The sequence below is a fragment of the Saimiri boliviensis genome, chromosome 7 (genome assembly GCF_048565385.1).
Source record: "Saimiri boliviensis isolate mSaiBol1 chromosome 7, mSaiBol1.pri, whole genome shotgun sequence".
In the NCBI taxonomy this organism is placed as follows: domain Eukaryota; kingdom Metazoa; phylum Chordata; class Mammalia; order Primates; family Cebidae; genus Saimiri; species Saimiri boliviensis.
Window position 1 is genome coordinate 98,766,071 of NC_133455.1, and position 20,708 is coordinate 98,786,778.

Below are 20,708 nucleotides of genomic sequence, written 5' to 3' on the forward strand. Positions count from 1 at the left end.
GTTCATATCTTATTATACAAAATAAGCCTTTAAATAGTGCTGGGGGAATTATATCTGATCCAGAAAAAACATTTTACTTTCTTTATTTTTATATTGAGCCCGTGGGCTGATTGATTTTCAGATGTTTTAGTATAATAGATTTCACATTGGTGAATATGGAAAAGAAACACTAAAGTACCAAGCATTATTTTAGATACTTTCAGATCTATTTCCTCCTTCAATTCTCACAACTGCTTTGTAAAGTGATTATTATTAACCCTTACTTTGTAAATGAAGAAACCAAGGCTCACAGGGTCATAAGTTATACATATAAAGTCATCCACTAGCAAGTCATTAAACTGCAGTTGAAAACCAGGTCTGTGTATAACTGCCACGCCCATAACTTGTTTAGTATTACATGCAGTTAGATACAGGAACTAGTAGTAGGACCAAAAAATGAAATTTAAGTTTAAAAGTTTTGTGTAAGGAATAGGATTTATATAACTCACTATATAGTGTAAAAATAGCATATTTGTATATTTCTGTTGTATTAATTAGGAGTTTGCCTTACTGAAATTTAGACATTTCATTAGATATACTTAAAGACACAAAGTTGAAATTAGTATGATGTCTTTTATATTCTAAATATGATTAGTATATGGGTTAATTGTTAGTGTCTTTTGGTTTTTTACTTAGATGAATTTCTAGAGTCTTATATAAATGAAATTAAGAGTTAGATCTGGTCTATATGTCCCAAAGGAATTGCTACCTTAAGTAATTCTAGGTTGAATATTTTTGAAGGAGGAAATAAAGAATGTACCTGTTCTTCATATAAATATGAAGGCATATATGATTTTAAGTGTAAGTGGAGTGTACTTCTTGGTGTATTTGAAGTTTAAAAGCCCTTGAGAATTGTAACAGAAATTTTCTTCTATTTTTATTAGGTGTTAGACAAACCCAGTAGGCTAACTGAAAAGGAACTTGCTGAGGCTGCAAGCAAGTGGGCTGCTGAAAAGCTAGAGAAATCAGATGAAAGTAACTTGCCTGAAATTTCTGAGTATGAGGTAAGGCATAATTTCTCTTTTATGTTTCACATCTGAAAGTTTTGTCTGGATTTTAAATTATGGGTTGAAAATATTTGGTTTATTCCTTACCTCAAAATATAGCCTCATGGATTACAGGTATTAAAATTTACCACACAGAATGATAGTCTGAATATGAATGACTGAATTCAGTAATCACGCTTTGTCTGAATATTTTCTGTAGTTTTGGAGTGTAAGAACAGTATAAATATGGAGTATAAGAAAAATGCATTATTTATATACTTCTTTTAATGGGCTTTGCCGTTAAAAGTATCTCAGGAAATCATGCTAAGCCACTAGTTATAAGCCAGTGAATTCAGAACAGAAATCTAATTGGACCTTGGATTGTACCATATTTATATTGCTTGTTATACTTCATGCAGATTATCTCGTAAATATTTCAAGAAATGAAGTTATTCATTGGGCAACCTGAGACTTTGATGAGTCTTGAGTCCAAAAAGTTGAGGACATTTTTGGAACCATAGAAAAAGATTTATGACATATTTTTATTAACATATTTTGAAATGAACTGAAAAGTTTCTATATAACCTGTAACCTGTCTAAAAGGGAAATATAGAAATTTTATGGGCAAAATTAAGCTTTTAGATTCAGAATTTGATACTAGAGTAGTTCTTTGACATGACTGGTAGACAATATAAAAATCTGTCCCGTGACAAATTATTGTATTTGAAGGAGAATTCTGGCTTTTTAATTTACTTTTGGAATGACTTTTATAGATAGTTCTTTGATAAAAGGGATCAAGCATTGATACTCTATATAAAAATAGTGCTTAACTACATGTTTATGCACTGAAAAGATCCTTTCCAAAGTACCTAGTGAAAACTGCTCATAAAAAGTACAAACCCTATCAGAACTTACACAAATAGAGCCTTTCTTTTTTTTTTTTTTTTTTTTTTTTTTTTTTTTTTTTGAGACGGAGTTTCGCTCTTGTTACCCAGGCTGGAGTGCAATGGCGCTATCTCGGCTCACCGCAACCTCCGCCTCCTGGGTTCAAGCAATTCTCCTGCCCCAGCCTCCTGAGTAGCTGGGATTACAGGCACGCACCACCATGCCCAGCTAATTTTTTGTATTTTTAGTAGAGACGGGTTTCACCATGTTGACCAGGATGGTCTCGATCTCTCGACCTTGTGATCCACCCGCCTCGGCCTCCCAAAGTGCTGGGATTACAGGCTTGAGCCACCGCGCCCGGCCGAGCCTTTCTTTTTAAAAATGCTGATCTGTCTTTTAGATATCAATTGTTCTTAAGTGGGTCAAGGTTTTCTCCTTATTGTAACTATAATAATAGATACTTATGCGTATCCTTCCGTGGATCAGAAACACCAAGCTATTCCTCCTTGGTACTTTTCCAGCACTATTTAAAAGCATGAACAATACTTTTCAGTAATACATTTAATTGGATTATTTTGGTTATTTTCTCTAATAATTTAGAATAGTGTTTCTATGTTAATAATTGATATGTATGCTTCAAAATTGCTGCTTTGGAATATTGGTAGTTTGTTTTATAGAACCAGAAACTTCCAAAAAGAATAATTTCTTGTTTCCTAAATACTTTATCTTCAATTAGCAAGGCTTTATATATTCATCTTCCCTTCTCTTAACATTTTTTTATCTCAGGATTTTATAAAAGCTCACTACTTTTCTCAAATTTTAAATATTCTACTTGGGTTCTCTCATTTCTTGACTGCATCTTGACACTGAATAATCAGTGAGTGACATTGGATTTACAGTTTTTTTAAACATCTTTTTTTTTTCCTTTAAAGTTTGCTCAGAATTTGCTAGATTTTGAATTAATGAAAAGTTAAATAACCCTAAAAATCCGTAAATGTAGTCATAGGTCAGACATGTTCTTTTGTTGGATCAAAGGCAAAATATGTGAGAGTAGCATTGATAACCATAATATGTTTATTTCTGTATAACATTAATGTTGAACAGGAGCATCAATTTCATCCCGTTCTCTAAAATGTTTTTCCACTTAGATTGATACTTTTTCATACTGTAAATAAAACCTTTGGGAAATTTTTATGATAATTTTTGTAAACTTAGACCCATATCATCTTAATATTTTTCTCTTATTTATATTTTTGCTTATTAATATTTTGGTAATTTTGTAACTATTTTACAGTAGTTCTCAGGCTATTGTTAAATAGTTACTCATTTCAGTAGTCCATGCTTATTGAGAAATAAAATTTTGGCCTTGGTCCTGTAAACTCATATCTAACTTGACAGAATAACCTGGAAAGAAGAAAGGCCTTTGATGCCAAGAAACATTGTGTATGTGTGAATGTGCATCTGTGTTTAAATCTAATAGTGGCAATATTTTAGTTTATATGAGCCTTTTAAGTAATGGTTCATGTACTTTAGAAACATTGTATAAATTACATTATTACGAGCTTAGAGAGAATGCTTAAGTTTCCAGTTTATCTTCACTTGCTGCCATCAGTATAGTTGTAAGCAATTTGGGAAAACCTGTAGTTTATAGAAAGTTCAGTGAAATTGAAGGTAAATTCAATAATATATTGAAATACTCAGACATGTTGTGGTTCCTGCCTCTTTTCAGTTTTATACTTCAGTTTTATACTAGCATTTCCCAAAGTGTTTGATACTATATTTGATACTTTGGGAAATGCTGTATTAGAAGCCCAAAAGTTGAAAGTGAAAGACTATGCTTAGTCTGAAGGGTCTTAGTGGTCTGAGGAAGGGAAAAAAAAGATTCTAATAGCCAGTGTATTTGAGAAATGCTAGGTTTAAAATGGTTAGGTTGGTTTTGATATTTCAGCACTTTTAAGAGATTTTAATGCATTATTAATACACTCATCAGTGTCAGTAAGAGGGCGAATAAAAGTTTGCATAATTTACCAACTTTTGACTATGTAATTTTTTTTCACAGCATATATTGCAGGATTAGTGTATTAAGGCACACTTTAAAAAATTCTGTGCTAGTTTTCTTATAGTTTATTTAAATTCACTAAATATGCAGTGCTTATCTACTTGTGTTAGACATTGCTTTTGAAACACTATCCTAGCCATCAAGGAGGTTGCAGTCAATTTTTGTGGAGATATAATTTGCTGTCCTTAAACAAATAGCTGTGAGAGTTTTCTGTTGGTTGTCGGAATGAAAAAAAAAATTATTTGAAGAATATTAGAATGTCCCAGTAGATGAGACTGAGGCAGGAGGATTGCTTGAGGTCAGGAATTTGGGACTGGCCTGGGCAATGTAGTGAGGTCTTGTTACTACCAAGAAAAAAAAAAACAGAACTGGGTGTGGTGGCCCCTTAGTCCGAGCTACTGAGGAGGCTATGGTTGGAGGATCACTTGAGCCCAGGAATTGAAGTTTGCAGTGACCTGTGATCACACCACAGCCCTCCAGCCTGGGTGACAGAGCAAGACCTTGTCTCAAAAAAAAAAGGGAGTCGGGTGGTGAGGGGCAGCTACACTGGCTCACACCTGTAATCCCAGCACTTCGGGAGGCCAAGGCAGGAGGATTGTTTGACCTAGGAGTTTGAGACCAGCCTGGGCAAAATAGTGAGACCCCATCTATAAAAAAAAAAAAAAAAAAAAAAAAATCCCACAAAGAATTAGCTCGGCATGGTAGCATGTGCTTGTAATCCCAGCTATTCAGGAGGCTGAGGTGAGAGGATCTTGTTTCTGGATGATTGAGGCTGCAGTGAGCCATGATTGCTTCACTGCACTCCAGCATGGGTGGCAGAGCAAGACCTTGTCTCAAAGAAAAAAAAAAATAGAATAGTCACTTCCTGCTATAGAAGAAAAATTTGAAATTTTTGACTTACGAGCGGCCCCATGAGAAGCCCCGGGTGTGCGGCTGCAGTGCGGCAGTGGTCCCTCTCACTGTGTCTGTGTTTCTAGCCTGACACGCCCTTGAGCTGATGATCATGAACCATAGCTGCCAGGTTACTTGTGTGGCTTGGGTCCACTGCAGCGTGGCCAAAGAGACACCAGACAAGGTAGAGCTGAGTAAAGAAGTAAAACGTCTCATTTCTGAGGCAAAGGAGAAACTCCAAGAAGAAGGTGGCAATGATGAAGAGGAGTCGTTCAGAAGGTGACATGCAAAGTGCATACACCCAAGCACGCCCAAGAGGATGGTTACCCGGAGGGTGACAGGACGCACAATGATAATGAGCTGGCTGAATGTGACTTAGATAAATACTATTGATGAGGAAGGTGACCCGGATGCTGAGACTCTTGGTTAATCTTTCTTGCGTCTTATGGTCTATGGGAGTTATGATCAGGAGGATTGTTACGATCAGGATCGTTAAGTTACTCTGAAAGATGCGGAACAATATGAAAGTGAAGATTTCTTGATTAATCCCAGTGATAATCTCACAGTTTGTGGCTCAGCTGAACAGGACCAGTGCAATTTAGAGGTGCATGTTTATAATCAAGAAGGCTCTTTGCGTAAACCATGATATACTCTTGTCTGCATATCCTCTTAGTGTGGACTGACTGAATTTTGATCCTAGCCCAGATGATTTTACTGGAAATTACATGGCTATAGGAAACAATACCCCTGTTATTGAAGTGTGGGACCTTGATATAGTGGACTCTAGAGCCAGTCTTCACACTCAGAAGTAAACTTTCAAAAAAAAAGAAGAAAGGAAAGAAGAGTTAATCAGCAGAAGAGTATATCAATGCTGTCCTTGACCTTTCATGGAATAAGCTAATCAGAAATGTTTTGGCAAGTGGATCAGCTGACAACACCGTCATTCTGTGGGATATGTCATTGGAGAAAGCAGCAGCTTGCCTTGCTGTACCCACAGATAAGATCCAGATGCTGTAGTTTCATCCACTTGCAGCACAGACTCTGATTTCTGGCTCATATGACAAGTCAGTGGCTTTGTATGACTGCCAAAGTCCAGATGAAAGCCATTGAATTTGGTGATTCAGTGGGCAGATAGAGTGACTTAGAATCGCTTTTCACCTTTTCATTTTTTGGCCAGTACAGATGATGGCTTTGTATATGATTTGGATGCACGTTCAGGTAAGCCAGTTTTTATACTTAATGCACACAATGATGAAATCTCTGGTCAAATCAAGGGTCTGTCTCATGACTGCTTCAACAGACAAGTATGTGAAGATCTAGGACATCTTAAGGAGATAGGCCAAGTCTAGTTCATTCTAGGGTCATGAAAGTGGGAATTCTCTTCCATTCTTCATGTTGCCCTGATTTGCCATTTATTTATGCCTTTGGAGGTGAAAAAGAAGGGCTTCGGGTCTGGGATATAAGCACAGTCTCTTCATTAAATGAAGCATTAGGAAGACAAGAGAGGCTTGTTCTCAGGAGTGCAAATTAATCTGTTAGTGGCCCTTTTGGCAGCAGGAGCTCAGACACACCCATGGAGTCTTAATGAAGATCATCTAATTTCCTGCTTACCTTAACTGGGAATTTTAAAATCTTGGCCTACAAACGTTCCATGTGTGGCAGCAACCATGCAGAGTGACCGAAACACAATTCTTTTCTGACTGCCTGACATTCCTTTCTGCAACTGTGGTGGCACCACAAACAGAGTCGGTCTTTGTGCTTACTCTTCAGATGGTTTGTAAGGTTCTTGTTGCATTTCTTAAAAAGAATAATATAAAGCATTTTTTAAAAGCAAAAAAAAAAAAAAAAAAAAAAAGACATATTGTTTTCACATATAGGGTGTTATTTTTGGCTTCAATGTCTATGCTTATCCTGTCCGTAAACTAGAATGACCATCTTCCATGGCTCTTTTTCAAATCTGTACTCATTCAGTGGAATCAATAGTGTTGGAGATAACGCAACTCAAGATCTTTCTTGATTCTACTTTTCTACCTAGTGTAAACTTTTATGCTACTCTATATTTCTTTGATGACTTCAATTAATTAATTTTGTCTAGTAATATATGTTGAATGTGTCTCATGCTTCCCTTGTTTTCTTTACAGTACTTTGGATTAAGTTAATTTTAATTACTAATGAGCTCTTTTAACTGTCAGTTTTGTTTTCTTTTTCACATGCTTGTTTTTTGAAAGCTCCTGTCTGCTCTGATGTGCTTTCTTTGCTCACCAGTTTACATATTGTGTGTAGGCCTATGTCTTAGTTTTGTGTTGCAGTAGCAGGCACAGGGACTGGGCAATTTACAAATAATGTTGCTAGTGGAATTCTTTCTTTAAATGATTTTTATGCTGTTGATATAAGTCCCTTACTCAGACTTGTAAAAAAAACTAGGGTTTTTTTTTTCCTTTTGTAGATCATACATGTTATGTGTCAGAAATTCAAATGGCACCAAAGTATTTACAATGTGGCTCTTCTATCCTACTTCTTCCAAGTTGTTACTATTGAGACAATTCCTTTGATCTTTTTTTCTGTAGATAACATCGTTCTAGAGATAGTCTATGTGTGTGTATAGGCTCCTTCTGACTATTTTAGACGTAATTGACAGTATGTTTATTCATTCAATTATTGGTCTAAATCTGAAGTGGTCATTATTATTTGTGGGACTTTATTTTTAATGACTTCAATGAATTCTTAGGCTACAGGAACAAGGTGATTGAACTTTCAAAGGTAGAACCCTTTCTTATATTCCCTTTAAAAATATTTCTTTATGTGTGTAAAACACTTCTCACTTCCATTTGGACTTTTTCTCCTCAGTATTTTGTAAACTGATTGCTTAAGGAATAGTCATGGGACAAGAATTTTTTAGCTGTATCTTAATATAGTTTGAAATAATATTTTGGAATTGAATAAGCCTAGAGGCTTTGTCTTACCTAAATTTTTTTTTTTTTTTTTTTTTTTTTTGAGACGGAGTTTCGCTCTTGTTACCCAGGCTGGAGTGCAATGGCGCGATCTCGGCTCACCGCAACCTCCGCCTCCTGGGTTCAGGCAATTCTTCTGCCTCAGCCTCCTGAGTAGCTGGGATTACAGGCATGTGCCACCATGCCCAGCTACTTTTTTTTTGTATTTTTAGTAGAAACAGGGTTTCACCATGTTGACCAGGATAGTCTCGATCTCTCGACCTCGTGATCCACCTGCCTCAGCCTCCCAAAGTGCTGGGATTACAGGCTTGAGCTACCGCGCCCGGCCATCTTACCTAAATTTTAAAAGTACCCGTCTCGCTTGCTTCGGCAGCACATACAATAACAATTGGAATGAAACAGAAGATCAGCATGGCCCCTGCGGAAGGATGACATGCAAATTCATGAACTGTCCATATTGAAAAAAAAAAAAGTAGCAGTCATTTCCTCTCTAATCTATTTGACATATGCTCATCATGCATAGTGAAATTGCAAGAGTTTTCTTTCCTTACGACCGGTTAAACTTACCACTTAATATAATTTGCCAATTAGTGCCTATACACAACCATCGGAAATGTTCTATATTTTTTAAGAAAGTAATGAAAGGTTTATAATTCCTTTTCAAGGCAGGATCCACAGCACCATTATTTACTGACCAGCCAGAGGAACCTGCGTCAAACACAGCAGATGGCATAGAATTATTTGAAGATAGTCAGCTAACCAGTCGCTCTAAAGCAATAGCATCAAAAACCAAAGAGATTGAACAGGTGAGAATCTTGGTGTCTTCATGCACATAATTTTTGTTTGTGTTGCTTCGCACACGTAAACATTTATTGAATAAATATGCTGCTTTTTCCACTTGTAACTCTAAAACTACAACTGAAAAAATTATAAAAATTGTTTCAGTTGATATCACAGTCAGTTTGATCAGTATGGTCCCCCCGCCCCCAGATTGTTTATTTTTAAGTAAAAAGCAAACTTCTTTTTTATAGAACGTTAATATTCTAGATAGTATGAAGCAATTAAGAATTATTAAATGTAATAGGGATGGGATGGAAGAAGCGTTCAATGGCAGAATGTTAGCAGATGTTATTTTTGAATATTGGGATTACAGATGTTTCTTAAGTTTTTCGTTACACTTTAAAGTATTTTCCAAATGTTAAAGAAAAAAATAAAGGGTAGTATTTAGGTGTAGTTTTTTTAGTGAAGTCATTCAGAGAAGCAGGACTTTGTTTTTAATATGCAACTATTACCTCATAGGATTATTTAATGAGGTTTAAATGAAGTAAATTTGAAAGGGTTTCATAAAATGTAAGATTTTGTACAGGTGCTTATTATGTTGTTACTCTCTAGTGATTTGAATAAATGTCATTGCATTGCTATATAATCTTCTAAAAACTACTGGAAATTAAGAAACAAGTGAAAACTTTTCTCTAGGTGCTATCTAGTTTCCACTTCAATTAAACCTCTTTCCTTTTGTTGAATAGGGGATGGTCTCAACTCCTAGATGTGAGTGTTTAGCTTACATTAATGTCACACTAATGTGAAGAGATAAGAACCAGAATAGTAAATTTATCATGCAAACCACTGGAGTTTCAAAATGAAGGCGGTCAGCAGTATCAGTTGCTTATAGGAATACAAGGAAAATGGGGACTGAGGAAATTCCATTTAATTTGGTGATTGGGAGGCAATTGGTACCTTTCAAGATACCAGTTAAATGCATAAATAAAAGGTTTGTTCAGTAGATGTATCCTTAACATGAAGATGAATGTCATTATTTTATATAAAATTACTGTCCTTTTTTTCCTTATTCTTTTTTATAATTACTTGCTATGTTTCTATTTCGTTTTCTCCCCTTACCGTAATGGATGCTCTGTGAGAATGAGAACTTTGTTTTGTCTTGTTTTATTTACTGCTACATCTGCTGTCACCTAGAACAGTATGTAGTAGGCTTACAAGAATACTTGTTGGATGGATGACAGGTGAAGTCATATACCTGCAAGTGACCTTTGAGTGGTCCCCTAAGTCACTTGACTCAGACTACATCTTAACCTGAGCCTCTGGCATAGTGCCTAGGTCCAGCACTTAGTAGTAAGTACTTTATAAGTGTTTGTTGAATGAAAAATGATGTAATATTACTTCACTTTTCCACCTAAATTGCAAGTTGGTTATTTGTGTTTTTAAGAGATAGGATCTTGCTCTGTTGCCCAGGCCTGAGTGTAGTGGTGAGATCGTGGCTCATTGTAGCCTCAAATTCCAGGGCTCAAGCATTCCTCCCACCTCAGCCTCCCAAGTAGCTAGGACTACAGGTATAGGCCACAATGCCTGGCTGATTTTTTAACTTTTTTTTTTTTTGTAGTAACAGAATCTCACAGCCTGTTGCCCAGGCTGATCTCAAACTCCTGGCATCAAGCAGTCCTCCTATGTCAGGCTGGGGCCTGCTGCCTATAAGTATGCTATCTATTGAAAGAAGGGCTGATTATATATTTATCAGGTAATTTGTAGATAAAATATACGTAAAAATCATTTTAGATGCAGGGAGGGTACCATTTTGAGGTGTTGTTGTTGTTGTTAAATTGTTGTTTTGAGACAGGGTCTCACTCTGTTGCCCAGGCTGGAGTGCGCTGGTGCCATCACAGCTCACTGCAGCCTCCACCTCCCAGGCTCAAGCAATCCTCCTGCCTCAGCCTCCCGAGTAGCTGGGACTACAGGTGTGCACCACCACTCCCAGCTAATTGTTTTTTGTAAGTTTGTAGAGATGGGGTTTTACCTTGTTACCCATGTTGGTCTCCAACTCCTGAGCTCAAGAGGTCTACCAACCCTGCCTCCCAAAGTGCTGGGACTACAGGCCTAAGCTACTGTGCCCAGAAGTAGAGTAATCAGGGACACCTGGGAAAAGGGATTGATTATTTTGGTTTTCTTTTCTTTCTTTTTTTTTGGAGACCGAGTTTCACTCTTGTTACCCAGGCTGGAGTGCAATGGCATGATCTCGGCTCACCGCAACCTCCACCTCCTGGGTTCAGGCAATTCTCCTGCCTCAGCTTCCTGAGTAGCTGGGATTACAGGCACGCGCCACCATGCCCAGCTGATTTTTTGTATTTTTAGTAGAGACGGGGTTTCACCATGTTGACCAGGATGGTCTCGATCTCTTGACCTCGTGATTCACCTGCCTCGGTCTCCCAAAGTGCTGGGATTACAGGCTTGAGCCACCGCGCCCGACCTCTTTCTTTTAACTTTAAAATATTTATCCTGAATATTTGTTTCTGTAAAGGCAGTTTTTATTACAGCCATAGCTATGCCAGCCTTGTTTTGTAAAATAAATTTTATTTCTTAGCCATTTAGGAACCCGTTTCCTTATTACAATTGGCTAAGAAAAATTGAGTTAATTCAGAATTCATTTTGTTGATTGTTTATAGTCATTTGCTTTGATAAGTCTATTTCAAATCTAAATCTGCTTAATATATTTTTTAATTTTGAATTTCATAATACAACCGTTTGTGCAACCATATGGGCTACTTAGTAGGTTTTCTTTGCTTTCCCTTCAATTAAAAAGCTTGGGCTGAATAATCTTAGCTCTCTTCCTGATCTAAATCATACTAAAAATTAAACGTTAAATATTACTTTTCTGTACACAATTATGTATAGTTAATTTCAGATTTAACTATAGAATTTTAAGGTGTTTGTTTTTGTAAAAAAATATTTTTATGAAGGACACAGAGTTCTTAACGTTAAAATACGTTTTTTTTCAATCAGTAATTAGTATTTGTTGAGTTAATTCATGCAGAGCAGCTTTTCTTCCATAAACAGATGTTACATTTGATTGTAAGTGTTGTAGCTGTGGCCCTTTTCTCTTTTTACAGTGTCTTGTTTCAGCCACTACCCACCGCCTGATGATTCTCACTAGCTCTTGCTCTTTCTCGTATATAGTAAGCTGTTTTTGTTTTATGTTTAAAGAGGCTAGAAGTAAAGATTAGTCAAATGTACAGTCTTGAAAATGTTAACTAGACTTGTGGACATATGCTTTTAGCATATGATGGATTCAAACGAAATAGTTTTCAAAGTAGTGGCAGCTGTATCTATTGTTGTAGGTTCAAATTCTAAGCATTTCATAGTAACCTTACATAACAGAAACATTCTTTGTTTTTCCTTTTTATCAGCAAGTAGTGAATGTTCTTAAAAGTGCAGCTCTCACCATTATCTTGTCTAGACATCAAGTCTACCCTACTGTATTTAACAATCATTATTACCAACCACTTGTTCAGATTTTACATATATACAGTTAGTAAAATATACTCACGTAAGAGTTACCTCTGAAAGTCTGTATTACCAAAACCAATTCAAGTAACTTATTTTGGCCAAATTTCAAAGAGTTTAAAAGTTACGGTTTACCAGATTCTGGTCATGCTGTTACTGCAGAAACTTGTTGAAGTACAAGTATAAAGTTTTTATTTTAAGAGAATCTACAAGCTATCTCTATAAGATAATTTGTATCATACTTGAAAGGAAGCATCTCTTAAAGGTAATTTAGTTATTTTGTACCTGATATATCTTTAAGTAGGAAGCTTGATCAATTTGTTAAGATGTTATATTTACATCAAATATAAAATATAAACAGTACAGATACCAAATCTTATAAGAACCATACTTAGTATGAGTACCTAAAGGGATGAGGCTGTCTTGGACCTTATCCTTTGGGATGTTACCACTGAAACAAAAAATACCCAGTTATAAAGCAGTTCCGGTCAAGGTGTTCCCCATGGCATAAACCCAAGTATAAGCTTCATTTCTCACCTCTACTCCTCATCCACTGTGTACCATTGTTAGGTAGGATTTTACCTAGTATTTCCAAATTATGGTCCCATGCTACTCAATTTTGCTTTTGTAAGTCAGTATTTTTTTTTGTCTCTTGAGTATTTCATGATAAGGACATTTATAAATGGCATGGTGTAATGAACACTGGATGCTTCCATTTAGTGTTTTACATCTTAGAGACCTTTTCCTCTTTTTTGTTGTTGTTTTCTCTTTTTTTGGAATGAGGTCTCGCTACATTGTCCAGGCTGGTGCAGGACTCCTGGACTCAAGGGATCCTCCTGCCTCGGCTTTCCAAGTAGCTGGGATTACAGGCCCAAACCACAAGGCTCCTCCTTTGTTAAATCGGGTTAATTATAAGTTCTCTCAGAATTGACAGCCTATTATATGTGAAAGTACTTTCTGTATGAAAATCACCATACAGGTGGTTATGGTAGAGTTCAACTGCTTAATATGTGTCCTTGGGAAAGTCACTTAACTTCTGAGTCTTGCTTTGCTCATTATTGCAATGGGATTGGTGATATTACCCACTTCATAGTAATGTTAGAATGAAGTGAGTATACATATTTATGTAGCCTGTGACATTGTCGGTAATCAAAATATCTGCTATTACTGTTGTGTGGATTAGCCTGGGATCTTGAAATAAGGCCCCAATTTCAATCAAGTAACTGGTAAGTCACACTGAGAGAAAACTGTTCCTTTGGTAATTCTTTGTATTGTAAATTACAATTGTTCCTCCACTTAACTGGGTTCTGAGACACCCAATGGTTGCCTGAAACCGCAGGTAGTAGTGAACCCTATCGGTAACTATATTTTTCCTATACATACATATTTAAGATAAAGTTTAATTTATAAATTATGCACAGTGTGAGATTAACAATAAGTAAAATAGAATTAAAATGATGTAAAAGTTGTGTGAACGTGTCTTTCTCTTTCTTTCAAAATATCTTACTGCACTATATTCACCTGTTTTTGGACCACAGTTGACCTTGGATTACTGAAACTATGAAAAGCAAAACTGCTGATTGAGGGTAGAGGGGACTACTATACATTCTTTGTGAATGGATTAAAACTAACTTCATTAAAACCAAGAGAACCATGAGAACTCCTGTCACTTTTATTTAGTGATTCTTTCTTAGTAGAAGTCAAAGAAAAGGGCAGTACAGATATTGGAAAACTGAAATGTGCAGGTTGGTTATATTGTCATCTCCAAAATTTACCTGTGATGGTAGTGATTGTATTGAGAATAATGAGACCTGATTTTTGTACAGATGTCTTTTAAAGGTTAATGTGATTGGGAAAAAGCTTTTAAAATATATAACAGCAATGTTATTTAGGGATAGGGATTTTTGTCTTTCTTCTTTTTTTTGTTTTTAACCATGCAATCTCTTTGTTATATTGGAAAGGAATATTTTCTTTCATGATACCTTTGAAATAATCATTTATGGTATGTAAATTCTTTGCCAGCAAATATGGATAGTGTAATTTCCACCCATTGAAAACTGCTTTGTATAAGATTATTTTTTTCTGAACATTGCTCTGAATGTATCCGCTCCATTGTCTTTTGTGGTTAAAGAGACTGTATTGAATTTTGGTGCTCATTTCTATCTTTAAGATAATTGAAGATGATTTATCTATTATGTGTCTGTTTTCATTAGTTTAATTGTCTTCTATTGGTAGTCTCTATTATCATTCTTGCCCCAGAGTTCTGACAGCTTAATACTGCATTGATTTCTAATTATGGTTTGCATTGTTCTTCTTTGAAATTTTATTCTATTATTAGCATCCTTCATTGACACAATTTGAGAAGAAAAATCTCTTGTCCTCATTTCAACAACTGTTATATTATGTGTGTTTTTCTCTCCTTTATAATTGTTCTTTAGAAGTTACAGATCCTATGAAGTCATTATAATAAACATTTTTTAAATCTAGAGGGTTTAAATAGGACTCATTTTAAATCTCTGTTTTAGCGATTCTTTGTAGCTTTGGAAAAGCTTGCAGATACATGTGATTCTCTCAGTAAAAGCTTTCTTACATAAATATATTTCATTTCATGTTTTTTTCCTGCAGTACATTGTCGATTGTGATTGTTAAAATTATAAGGGCCCCATGTAAAGCAAAAGAGTAAATAATGTTAAATTGACATTTTACTTGAAACTGGCATTAAGGGAGGGTAGTTTGAAGCATGTTTAATTTTTTTAAACTTTGCTTTACTTATACTAAAAACACATTTTTATTCACTGCATTCATCAGTTGCATTTCCAACTGTGCACAGCTAGAAGTTTAATATCTTTTCTTCCTACCGATAGCTACCATATGTTCAAATATAATACTGCATACCTTATTAATAGGCTGAAAGGAAAATTACCTAATTAATCAACATCTTTGCATCATTTGGGATTCCTTGCCTATCATAGGCTTGCCGTAAATGTTTAACACTTATGAATGAAACTGGAAAGGGTGCTTCAGTCTTAGGTATTTTGCCTCTGTCATTTGCTAATTCAAGCTAATGAAGATAAATATTACAGTAAGTCTTTAAGAAAATTTGCTTTTAAGCAGTTAGGAAGTAAGAGAAGCAGCAAAACCATTTCATTCATTTGTTTGCAAAACACAGCCAGCCAGGCTGTAATGGTTTTCAGAGCACACAAGATCGAGAGGATTTCTCATAAAGTTAGTACATATGACTAAAATATATATTGAGATTCATGTAAATTATTTATTCTCATTAGATCTTTACAAACACCCTGAATCAGGAAAGGAAGAAATATTTTTATTTTTAAATGTATTGACTTTTGATATGCAGCTTCATCATAATGTATCTAGGTATGCGTTGTTTTTGAAATTTATTCTGTTTAAGGTAATTTATGTTAAGTTATGCCTCCTCTGTCTGAGAGTTTATATTTTTCATTAGAGCTGGAAAATTACAGTGTTATCTCTTTGAATATTAAATATTCTCTATTCTTCTATTTTTATGTCCTCCAGTTGAAAACCGGTCAATTTTTTTTTCCATCCTTTCATTTTCCTTACACTTTGTTTCTTTAATATTTTTTCTTTAAAAAAACCTTAAATTATGGATATCTTGTTAAAGATTATCTCTTAAGTCTTTAATTGTATTTAATTTGCCATGTAATCCATCAAGTATTTATATATATTATATATATAAATATTGAGTTATTTATGTAGCATATATATAATGTGTATATATTGTATATATTCATTATTTCAATAGCTTTTAGAGTACCAGTGGCTTTTAGTTATTTGGATGAATTGTATAGTGTTGAAATCTGAGATTTTTTAGTGCACCCACCTCCAAGTAGTGTATGTTATACTCAGTAAGCAGTTTTTTCAGGCCAGCACAGTGACTCATGCCTGTAATCCCAGCACTTTGGGAGGCCAAGGCAGGTGGATCACCTGAGGTCAGGAGTTCGAGACCAGCATGGCCAATCTTGTGAAACCCTGTCTCTACTAAAAATGTAAAAATTACCCTGGCATGTTGGTGCCTGCCTGTAAACTTGCTACTCTGGAGGCTGAGGCACAAGAATCACTTGAACCTGGGAGGCCAACGTTGCAGTGAGTGGAGATTGCACCACTGCACTCCAGCCTGGGGGATAGAGTGAGTCTGTCTCAAAAACAAATAAATAAAAACAGGCTAGGCACGGTGGCTCAGGCCTTTAATTACAGCACTTTGGAAGGCAGAGGTGGGCAGATCACAAGGTCAGGAGTTTGGGAACAGCCTGGCCAATTTGGTGGAACCCCATCTCTAATAAAAATACAAAAATTTGCTGGGCGTGGTGGCGCATGCCTATAGTTCCTGCTACTTGGGAGGCTGAAGCAGAAGAATCGCTTGAACCCAGGAGGCAAAGGTTTCAGTGAGCCAAGATTGTGCCACTGCTCTCCAGCCTGGGCAGCAGACTGAGACCCTGTCTCAAGAAAGTAGTTCTTTATCCCTCACCCACTCCACCCTCCCGCTTGTGAGTCTCCATAGTCCATTATACCACTGTCTGCCTTTGTATAGTCAATAGCTTAGCTCTCTCTTGTGAGAACATGTTATTTGGTTTCACATTCCTGAGTTACTTCACTTAGAATAATGGCTTCCAGCTTCATCAAAATTGCTCCAAAAAACATTATTTCATTATGTTTTTACAGCTGAGTAGTATTCCATGGTGTATATATACCACATTGTTTTATCCACTCATTGGTTGATGGACCTTTAGATTGGTTCCATATCTTTGCAGTTGTGAATTGTGCTACAATAAACATTTATGTGCAGGTGTCTTTTAAATTTTTTTTATGCTTCTGTTTTATGTAAACACATGTCTTTTTGATGTAAAGACTCTTTTTCCTTTGGGTAGACATCCACTAGTGGGATTGCTGGATTGGATGACAAATCTACTTTTAGTTCTTTAAATCTCTATACTGTTTTCCATAGAGGTTATAGTAATTTATATTCCCACCAGCAGAGTAAAAGTGTTCCCTTTTTACCGCATCCACACCAACATTATTGTTTTTTGACTCTTTAATAATGGCCCTTCTGGCTAGGGTAATGTGGTATCTCATTGTTGTTTCAATTTGCATTTCTCTGATGATTAGTTATGTTGAACTTTTTTTTAATATGTTTGTTGGTCATGGTGTATCTTGTTTTGAGATTTTTCATGCCATTTGCCTGCTTTTTGATGTGATTTATTATTTTTTCTTGCTGATTTGAGTTCCTTCTAGATTCTGGGTATTAATCCTTGTCAGATGTATAGTTTGCAAATATTTTCTCCTATTCTGTGGGTTGTTTTCTCTGCTGATTTCTTATTTTGCCGTACAAAAGCTTTTTCATTTAATTAGGTCCTGTTTCTTTATTTTTGTTTCTGTTGCATTTGCTTCTGGGGTCTTAGTTATAAATTCTTTGCCTAGGCCAATGTCCAGAAGAGTTTTTTCCAGGTTATTTTCTAGAATATTTATGGTTTCAGATCGTAGATTTAAGTCTTTGTTCCATCTTGAGTTGTTGATTTTTGTGTAAAGCTGAGAGATAGAGATCCAGTTTCATTTTTCTACATGTGGCTATCCAGTTTTTCCAGCACCATTTATTAAATAGGGTATCCTTTCCTTGATTTATGTTTATGTTTGCTTTGTTGAAGATCATTTAATTTGTCTTTATTTCTGAGTTCTCTATTCTCTTCCATTGGTCTATGTACTTTAGTTTATACCAGTACCATACTGTTTTGATAACTCTCTCGTGTGTGTGTGTGTGTGTGTGTGTGTGTGTGTGTGTGTGTGTGTGTGTATGTTTGGGGTGTGTGTGTGTGTGTGTGTGTGTGTGTATATATATATTTTTTTTTTTAGATGGAGTCATTCTCACCCAGACTGGAGTGCAGTGGTGCCATTTTGGCTCACTGCAGTGTCCACCTCCTGGGTTCAAGTGATTCTCCTGTCTCAGCCTCCTGATTACCTGAGATTACAAGTGCCTGCCACCACACCCAGCTAATTTTTGTATTTTTAGTAGAGATGAGGTTTTAGCCATGTTGCCCAGGCTGGCCTCAAACTCCCAACCTTAAGTGATCGGCTCACCTCAGCCTCCTAAAGTCCTGGGATTGCAGGGGTGAGCCACTGTGCCTAGTCGATAAATCTAGTTTTATAGTATAATTTGAAGCCATGTAACGTGATGCCTCCAGATTTCTTTGTTGCTTAGGATTGCTTTGACTATTTGGACCCTTTTTTGATTCCATATGAATTTTAGGATTTTTTTTCTAATTCTGTGAAAAATGTTGTTGGTATTTTATTTTATTTTTGAGACAGAGTTTCACTTTTGTCACCCAGGCTGGAGTGTAGTGGCACAATCTCAGCTCACTGCAACCTCTGCCTTCTGGGTTCAAGTGATTCTCCTGCCTCAGTCTCCCAAGTAGCTGGGATTACAGGTACATGCCACCTTGCCTGGCTAATTTTTGTATTTTTAGTAGATAATGGGGTTTCACCATGTTGGCCAGGCCGGTCTCGAACTCCTTACCTCAGGTGATCCACCCGCCTTGGCCTCCTAAAGTGCTGGGATTGCAGGCGTGAGCCACCGTGCCTGGTGATGTTGATATTTTAATAGGAATTGCATTGACTCTGTAGATTTCATGATACTGATTCTTCCAATCCATGAGCATGGAATATGTTTCTTTTTCAGCAACTTCTTATAATTCTCCTTGTAAAGAGCTTTCGTCATTCTGGTTAACAATATTCCTAGGTATTTTATTTTACCTTTTTTTTTTTTTTTTTGCAGCTGTCATAAAAGGGATTGAATTCTTGAGTTGATTCTCAGCTTGGTCATTGTTGGTGTATAGCAGTGCTGCTGATTCATGCACACTGATTTTGTAACCTGAGGCTTTACTGAATTTGTTGATCAAATCTGGGAGTCTTTTGCAGGAGTCTTTAACGTTGTCTAGGTGTACAGTCATCATTGACAAACAGCAGTAGTTTGACTTACTCTTTTACAATTTGAATGCCCTTTATTTCTTTCTCTTGCCTGATTGCTCTGCCTAGTCCTACTCCATTGAATTCTTAACATTAGTTATATTCTTCATTTCTAGATGTTCAATTTGGTTTTCATTGCAAATTTGCCTAGAATTAGATTGTTAATTGCTCGTGTTACTCTCTCTTATGTCTTTAAACATTTTATAATTTATAACTTATAATTTTAGGGTTTTAATTCAGCTGTTGTTTCTGCTGACTCATACTCATACCAGGTTTCTTTGTGTGTATTATATTTTGGAGTTGTGGGCTTATATTCAGAATTTTAAGTATATGTGAAGGTAGGTGGACCTGTGCTTAGAAATACTCAAGGACTTGTCTTTATTTAAGAGCACAGGCCAAAACCTGTCATTTTCTTTGACCAACAGGCAGTTTTTGTTTTCTCATTCATCCTTTCACAGAGACCCTAGATTTATGTAGATGCCTCAGATTTAGCTCATTCTTACATGGTCTCAAGGTCATGTCTGGCATTCACTTTCTATGAGGCTCTGGTTCGTGGCTCTTTGGGGCAGCCTTGGCTTCACCACTGTATTAGCATATCACTCTGATTTTTTTGCTTTCTCTTCATCAGCAGCTCCTGCTAGTTCTTTCTTTAAGAGTTTAGCTATGCTTTTAAAATAATGTGTTTCTAAATTTTTTGAGGCAGAATAATTTTCTGAGAAATTTAGTGTATTTGGCCCTATCTTCATTTTACATGTTTAAGAAGCTCCAGTGAGTTGTTCAAGTTTATGGTAGCAATGGTAGAACCATGACTGCTTCGTATTTATTGCTTTCTAATAAGCTTATTTGCCTTAAACTGAGATTTTTAAACGTTTCAGTTAGAACCAAAGAAGGCTTCACTGTGGAAGTGACATTTAATCATTCTTTTTTTTTTTGAGGTGGAGTTTCGCTCTTGTTACCCAGGCTGGAGTGCAATGGCGCAATCTCGGCTCACTGCAACCTCCGCCTCCTGGGTTCAGGCAATTCTCCTGCCTCAGCCTCCTGAGTAGCTGGGATTACAGGCACGCGCCACCATGCCCAGCTAATTTTTTGTATTTTTAGTAGAGACGGGGTTTCACCGTGTTGACCAGGATGGTCTCGATCTCTTGACCTCGTGATCCACCCGCCTCGGCCTCCCAAAGTGCTGGGATTACAGGCTTGAGCCACCGCGCCTGGCCGACATTTAATCATTCTTAAAATTCAAGTAGGATTCTCATAGAGATAGGTAAAATATTTTACATAAGGGTGAATGACATGCACATAAGTAGCAAAATAGGTAACTGTAGGGAATAATCAACAATTGTAAGTAGTTTAGTGTGGGTAAAGTCATCTTACATATGTATTTTTAAAATCTCACTCCCTGTACCCTTCATTCTCCCGTTCTACTTCCTAGTCACAGCATTTATTGCATTGACTTCACAGAGTACAACATTGTATTTACTGTGGTAAATTAGAAGGAGCTGTAATAGTCTTGAATAATGATTGCAGAAACTTTGTCTTGACTTAGTAGAAATTGGAAGGAAGTACTTAACCCCGACAAGTGCAGTGCAATTCAATTCTGGCACTAACTAC

At 36.3% G+C, this 20,708-nt stretch overlaps 1 protein-coding gene, 1 non-coding gene and 1 pseudogene across 12 annotated transcripts in view; all 3 read left to right on the plus strand.

The window, feature by feature from the left end:
• Positions 1-20,708, plus strand: part of PPHLN1 (periphilin 1) — a 146,253-nt gene that overhangs the window by 85,634 nt on the left and 39,911 nt on the right. For 10 of the 11 annotated variants that reach the window (XM_003926661.4, XM_003926664.4, XM_010337388.3 and 7 more), the window contains 2 exons: positions 924-1,043; positions 8,477-8,617. In XM_003926661.4, the coding sequence (XP_003926710.1) occupies positions 924-1,043; positions 8,477-8,617 (261 nt within the window). The remainder of the gene's footprint in view (positions 1-923; positions 1,044-8,476; positions 8,618-20,708) is intronic. The other variant, XM_074403097.1, reaches the window with a different exon arrangement.
• LOC141585170 (periodic tryptophan protein 1 homolog pseudogene) lies at positions 1,996-8,470 on the plus strand (annotated as a pseudogene).
• LOC120365160 (U6 spliceosomal RNA) lies at positions 8,173-8,274 on the plus strand. Its single transcript, XR_005580176.1, has one exon. It is a non-coding gene; the product is annotated as a U6 spliceosomal RNA (small nuclear RNA).